The 7,495-nt window shown below is 38.6% G+C and overlaps 1 protein-coding gene across 1 annotated transcript in view; it reads right to left on the bottom strand.

The window, feature by feature from the left end:
- Positions 1-7,495, bottom strand: part of LOC107690730 (vacuolar protein sorting-associated protein 35) — a 36,349-nt gene that overhangs the window by 16,003 nt on the left and 12,851 nt on the right. The window contains exons 5-10 of the mRNA XM_016489136.1: positions 3,834-4,016; positions 3,370-3,583; positions 2,077-2,160; positions 1,802-1,911; positions 1,289-1,385; positions 1,044-1,192 (exon numbers count right to left, since the gene is read on the bottom strand). Coding sequence (XP_016344622.1) covers positions 1,044-1,192; positions 1,289-1,385; positions 1,802-1,911; positions 2,077-2,160; positions 3,370-3,583; positions 3,834-4,016 — 837 coding nt within the window. The remainder of the gene's footprint in view (positions 1-1,043; positions 1,193-1,288; positions 1,386-1,801; positions 1,912-2,076; positions 2,161-3,369; positions 3,584-3,833; positions 4,017-7,495) is intronic.

Genomic DNA, 7,495 nt, shown 5'->3' with positions numbered 1-7,495 from the left:
AGAGAGTTGAGAGTTCTTTGCCATGAGGTGCCATGTTGAACTTCCAGTGACCAGTATGAGAGCGTGAGACACCAAATTCCAAATTCAACACACCTGCTCCCCATTCACACCTGAGACCTTGTAACACTAATGAGTCACATGACACCGGGGAGAGAAAATGGCTAATTGGCCCCAATTTGGAAATTTTCACTTAGGGGTTTAGACATTAATGGCTGTGTGTCGAGTTATTTTGAGGGGACAGCAAATTTACACTGTTATACAAGCTGTACACTCACTACTTTACATTGTAGCAAAGTGTCGTTTCTTCAGTGTTGTCACATGAAAAGATATAATAAAATATTTACAAAAATGTGAGGGGTGTACTCACTTCTGTGAGATACTGTATAAGTAGGGCTTTTATACACAGTGTGTGCCATTGTACATACTAGGTTTATCCCTCACAGCCTCATTTTCATCCCAGAAAAAATTCAAAATGCCCTGTCTAAAGGGTCTGTGTACTTTGGCATCCATTCATTCATCGCCCTTTAATTTTTCACATTCTAAAACCTGTTTCACTCTGAAATATGTCACAATACATAAATCAATTCTGCCATAACTTCTGTTACATGACTTTACGTTTGCTAAGCAAAGCAGGACACTAATTATTAATCAAAAATCTAAATGGCAAGATGCAATAGAGGTTTGCTTTTGTTACATTTAAATGGACATTGCGTTTTTCTAGTTGTAAATGTTAAAACAATGTTAAGATATTAATAAATAATAGAGTTTCGTTGGACTCGGACTCGAGTCCGACTCGGCCCATTTTGGACTCGGACTTGTCTCGGACTCGATTGGTTAAAGACTCGGACTCGACTTGGACCCGACTTAGGTGGACTCGAACCCAACACTAATAAATACAGAAATTAAGCACTCAAATCCTCCAGCAAGTAAAAGCCTAAGGATCCTTCAGCAACACACTTAGAGTGCTAAAGAGTGTGGGTGTTGCTTTGACCATGTGCTGATCTGCCGAATGGTGTGAGAAAAACATTCTAACTAATACTCACTGCTCCAGGTTTAGTTTGTTGAAAATCTCCACAGTACTTTCCAACACTTTATCCACATAGTCCACACGCTCAGGATAGCACTTCATGGCCAGATTAATGAGAGACACTTGAAGCGAAACAACATCTTCAGATGGCATGTCCTGACGAGACTGACAAGAAAATGGCAACATTAAACATTTAGATTTTAGTTAGCGATTGTACGAAGTTACTCAATATTTCAATAAAGGCACTGCATGATATTATACCTGTATGACTGTTGCCACTTGCTGTGAGAAAATATCGAATAGCTTGATTTCAGCAGGGATTCCGGGTCCATCTTCTCTGTGAGCAAACAAGGCCAATCTGTGGGATGGAACGACAATCAAACAAGACTCAATATACAGAAGCCCAAAACAGGTGTAAAAAGCTAACTTGTGCTAAAGTGTATGCATTTCTTTGGTTACATTTTATTTTATGGTGTCCTTGTTACAGTGTAAATATATATTTAAGTACTGAGTAATTATAAACTTAGTAATTATACTTACAATATGTTTAGTGTTACAAAAAAGGGTTTGGTTTAGGGTTAGTTACATGTAATTATGCATAATTTATTTTCATTACTAGTACGCAAGTACATGTAATATGCAACAGATGCTGTAAAATAAAATGCTAACATTTCTTCGCATTATAAAACAGCAGAATTTATAAAAAAATATAAAAAAAGATGCAGTACATAAATAACAGATCTCTGTCTAAGCTGAATTGGAACAACAAGCCACCTGTCAATAAGAGCAATGATGATGTTCTTGACGTTCACGTTTTGATGCAGATCGGCACATGAGCGAAGGAACGGGTTCAACGTCTGCAGGTGAAACTCATCCGGAAAGACCTGCAGAAAAATAAAGTGCAGGCAAAATTGTGAGGGCATTAACTACAACATGCCCACAGCTACTACTTAAAATAACTGGGAAAAAGCCAAGGGGAGCATGTTAAAAGATAGACTCCTACAGTCAAGTACAACAGGATGATGAGTGATGCTGGGATATTTCTGTACCTGTATGATGCACTCCATGAGGTATTCCTGTGCTAGAGAGTCTCTGCAGTTCACCACCTGCTCCAAGATCCCAGACAACACGATCTGTGGGGAGTCAACACATATTTACCACATGCCTCGTTAGCGCTGCCAAATCCTTTTGCAAACAAGATAACAGCAAATCACAGCACAAGTCTACAATTTTCTTCCTACAGTATATGCTGCTTTAAAGCCACTATACATTAAACAGGTCTGTGAAATTTACTATACACTACAGTTTGGTTAAAAAAAAAAAATCCTTATGCTCACCAAGGATGCATTTTTTTTTTTACAGAAAAATTACTAAAAAGAGCAATATTGTGAAATATTATGTTAAAATAACTGTTTTCTATTTTATTGTATTTTAAAATGTAATTTATTCCTGCTGAATTTTCAATAGCTACCACTTCATTCTTCAGTGTCACATGATCCTCCAGAAATCATTCTTAACATACTCATTTGGTGCATCAGTGTTAAAAAAATGTAACTGCATAATATTTTTGTGGAAACTGTGATACTTTTTTTCAGGACTCTTATAAATTGAAGAGCATTTGTTCAGAATAGAAATTTTTCATTCTTTTGTAGTATTATAAACATCTTTACCATCATATGTGATCAGTCCTTCACAAATGGCTCAAACTGAGAATGGCTGTCTGTTTGACAAACTATTCAAATATAATATGGGTAACGTCTTGCTTGAAAATGTTCATTTATTTATTTATTTTGTTCAGCTACATTTTCCCAAATCCAACACTTGTGGTTCTAAAAAATTGAAAGTGAGCATTTAAAACAAATATGACCAAGCTACATGTGTCTCTAAGCTGTTTGCTAGAAGCATGAATTAGAGAATTTTGATTTGCCATATCAAGCTGGAAAATGTTCATTTACCTCTAGTTAAAAAGCATAAAGTACATCAGAAAAGCTGCCCTGCGGGCAAAGTGTTATACATATGTATAGGTGCTTGAATTTAAAAATCAAATGAGAACATATTGAGCCTGTCACATTGTTAATTCATGAACGTGAACATGGAGTGCATTAACAAACAGCTTTCAAAGGACTACCAAAAGATGCCGTAACCTCTTACGCTGTTGTCATTCAATCAATGGCTCTTTTACCCAGTGATTTATGCTAAGTGCTAGCTTGAGGTTCCCACAAATAAACAGGTAATCAAGGTCAAATCTAATTTCAATGCACCCTTTTAAACCTTTAACAGAGCTTTATGGGCTTTGGAGTAAGATCATTTATCTGCACTGGAGCACTGAAACCAAAACGCACCTGTTTGTACTTTTCCACATTGACGCCTTCCAGCTGGCTCAGTCGGACCAGATTGGTCCCTACGAGGATGCGCAGCTCTTGTCTCTCCTTCTCTCTCTTTTCTCGGTCCCTACTGTGTCCCTGATGCTGCATGCGCACCCACAGTTTATTCATCTCGGCAAAATTCAGCAGTACAAAGTCAATGGAGTCATTAATGTCCCCGGTCATCTCTTCCCTAAATCAAATAGGAGAGAACACTGGTAATCATTCAATCCTTAGCAGATAATGAGATTTTGTAGTGATTCATTTAGTCAAAAACTGTCTAAGCTCTGGACGTGGGAAAATAGGCCTTTTCTAGCAATGATTTAAATTGTATTTTAGCACATAGGATTATGCTACGGCATCATTTAAATTGCTCCGTGTGAGTCACAACACTCTTGAGCACTTGAGGTGCAATCACAGCCATTAGATACGGAGTGTCATACTCAGCCTGCTCTCCATCATCAGGCAGGATGTTGCGCGTACACTGCAGCAGGTAGTTCCTGAGGAACAAGCCCCGGAGTGGATGCTGCACACCACGGCACATTTCCACCAGGTCCTTTAGTATGTCTTTGCGGGATTGGGAGAAAGAGCGAACGTACACCACTCCGACAGTTATCAACAGGTACCTGAGAAGCCAAAGAGAGAGAAGTTAATGAGCAATATAACTCGATGACCACAAAAAGTGGAAAAACAAAGGCACCAGTTAACTAAAGCACTTGAGAACTTCAAAGCAAATATTACTGAGCCTCATAATAAAATGATGGATGCACTCATAAAGCTTGAACCCTAGAAGATGAGTGTTATGAGTGTCACACCATATGCAGCATTTATCTTTTACAATATTAGCCATGTAACATACTTGAGACATTAAAGACATCTGCAAGATGCAAGTTCCTCAGTAACAGGTACAAAAGCAACACTTTCTATTCCCTGAGCCTGACTGATGTCAGAGGATTCGAGTAGTTTATTTCGCTACACTTTGGGTCTTTGAATTCTTTGTGTAGATTAATTACCATTTGGATGTAGTAAGTTTATAATAATTCTGAAACAAACATTTTTAGGGGAATGAAATCTAAGACATTTTAATACAAAATTTTAAAGGGGTCATATGATGCGATTTCAATTTTTCCTTTCTCTTTGGAGTGTTACAAGCTCTTGGTGCAGGGGCGTAACATTTCCGTCTCACGCTTGAGGTATTCGGCCAATCACAATGCATTGGATAGCTGGCCAATCACAGCACACCTCGCTTTTTCAGACCGATGAGCTTTGTAAAAATCGACGCGTTTCAAAAAGGAGGGGCATAGAGGAGAAACAATAATGTACAGTATGTGGAAAATGTGTTTTTTTTTTACTTTAAACCGCATAAACACATTTCATTACACCAAATACACAAAATAATGTTCTTTTTAGCAGCATCATATGACCCCTTTAAGAAAAAAATGGTAGTACCACATCATTACATTCAGAAGAACTGAATGGGTGGTGATTAGGGCTGGGGCTACTTTTTTTTAAAATCCCAATATATTTTTAGCATTTCCTTTTGATTACTTTCAATATTCTCAGATGGTTCAAATGGATGATTAAGCCATTAACAAACCACAGCTGTTGCAAGGTGTTAGAATTCCATAAATTACTTTATACCGACTTACATTTTTATAACATGTAACAATGTAACATGTTCATTCACATGAACAGACCTATTAAATAAAAGTAATCAGGATTTCCACTGCTACATTTCAGAGGGTGAAGTATTTAGGCTGAACCGATTTGCTAGCATAATGGTGACTTTCCAGATCATTTACAAAGAACTGATTCACCAGAATAAATGCCTCTCCAGCACTGCATATTAAACCCAGGACAGATTAGCAGGCCGTTTGATTATCCCCGCAGCTGTAAAATTGCATGCAAACATTAAAGGGTTAGTTCACCCAAAAATGAAAATTGGCTTGTTTTTTACTCACCCTCGAAGCATCCTAGGTGTATATGACTTTCTTCTTTCAGACGAATCCAGTCGGAGTTATATTAAAAATTGTCCTGGCTATTCCAAGCTCTATCATTGCAGTTAGCGGGTGTTGCAGTTGAACAGTCCACAAGTCGTCAAATAAAGCACACGCATTCATAATAAAACGTGCCGCAGACGGCTCCGGGAGATGAATTTTGTTAGAAAAATATCCATATTTCAAACGTAATAAACACTTTTCTCTCACTTCCGTTATCTGTCATACGCGGAAGCATAGACGGAAGGCGTGCCGGCGGAAGGCGTATGCGCAGCACGTGCGCCTCTGAGATATGCTAGTCTCACGAGTTTGTTTACAGGAGCAAAGGAAGCAAAGTTTCCTTACTTTAGCAAAGGAAAAACAGTCTCAGTCCTCAGACATTTTTCTTTGTAAATCTTCAGTTTGTACTTCTAATTCGTGATCCGCAGGAACGGCTTCCGCTTATGACAGTTGTCGGAAGTGATATAAAAGTGTTTATTACCTTTAAAATATGGATATTTTTCTTACAAGAAGGCCTTTATTCACCCCCCGGAGCCGTGTGAAGCACGTTTTATTATGAATGCGCAAGCTTTATTTGAGGACTTGTGGACTGTTCAACTGCAACACCCGCTGACTACAATGATTGAGCTTGGAATAGCCAGGACAATTTTTTATATAACTCCGACTGGATTCGTCTGAAAGAAGAAAGTCATATACACCTAGGATGCTTCGAGGGTGAGTAAAACACAAGCCAATTTTCATTTTTGGGTGAACTAACCCTTTAAAAACGGCCATTGTACCATTTGAATGGACTACACTGCTACTTGCACAAAATCTGAATCAGAAGCCTATACCATAAAATGGCACATGCTCAAAAGTTGATTACTGATTCTCATGGCCAGTCAACAAAAACAAGCACTGAATAATAACAACAAAGTTCTACTGATGGCATTTAATTTACATACATTCAGCCCTACACATTTACCTCAGTGCCAAATTAACCTGGCAGTGTGCATCTGTCTTAACAAAAAAGTATCCTGTCCTTTCAGCAACAAATTCAAGACCCCAAAAACATTTTAGACCTTTTATGTTATCTATGTTATTGTTATTTACACGTTTACAAATTGACGTTAAAAAGATCAACTGTATTGGCTTCTAGCAGGTTAAGAGACTTTAATTTAAGAGAGAGATTGCTTCAATGGTGAAACCCATACAGAAAGATAGCAACTGAAACAAGAGGCGGCAAAGCAGCACTATAGCTGCTCAGAAATAAGTTACCCACTAGATTACAATTCCTTCAATGAGAGGTGTGGGCAGAAATGACAGCAGGCACAATGCCATGAAAGCTCTGCAGTTGAGTCAGAGAACTAGAGTGCACATTTTACTGCATGTGAGTGGGGGCGCCTTGTTTCGCCCCAAAGGACATTGCTTATGCCAGGCTCCCCCAGTGATGGCCAACTCCTGATAACCATTTTATCACTTCTAGCAATTATTAAAAAGCACACTCAAAGGAGTAACCCAGGAATCACTTTATTTTCTGTATAAAACCTCAGTTGTTATGTGTTAGAAACACTAGCTGCATTTCCATTACAGATTTGCACAAAACCTTAGCGATATTTTATAAATGTCGATATAAAAATATTGTGAAATGACGGCGTTTCCACTAACCAATGTTATGCGACTAAAACAATTTTTTCCTCTCGCGATAAGTCATGGCGACGGATTTTGGTAGGGTTATGTATATTGCAGCCACTGCACTTGCCATTATTTTTATAGGTGTATCTTTACATAAGCAGCACGGAGAGCCACTTCTGGGATGCTTCTGAAACGTGGAGCGGCGCAGCTGGTATAAATAAATACAAGAATTGACTGGAGTTGCCGCAATCAGCTCCGGTGGCCATGCCAGAGCCGTTATGCGCCACAGACGTGTACCGTGTGAATTATCTAAGCATTAATGGCAAGGACAGCCCTTTATACTTGAGAGCTGCCAGGTATGAAGTGTTTCTTGGAGGTTATAGTTAGGGATGCACCGATACCACTTTTTTCCAGTACTCGCCCAATACCGATACTTTTATTTTTGGTACTTGCCGATACCGAGTACCGATACCAATATTTTCATTGCATTTGTA

This window comes from Sinocyclocheilus anshuiensis, unplaced genomic scaffold (assembly GCF_001515605.1).
Source record: "Sinocyclocheilus anshuiensis isolate Anshui unplaced genomic scaffold, SAMN03320099.WGS_v1.1 scaffold3390, whole genome shotgun sequence".
Taxonomy (NCBI): Eukaryota; Metazoa; Chordata; class Actinopteri; order Cypriniformes; family Cyprinidae; genus Sinocyclocheilus; species Sinocyclocheilus anshuiensis.
The sequence above is the reverse complement of the archived record's forward strand: the minus strand, read 5'-3'. Positions and strand labels throughout refer to the sequence as shown.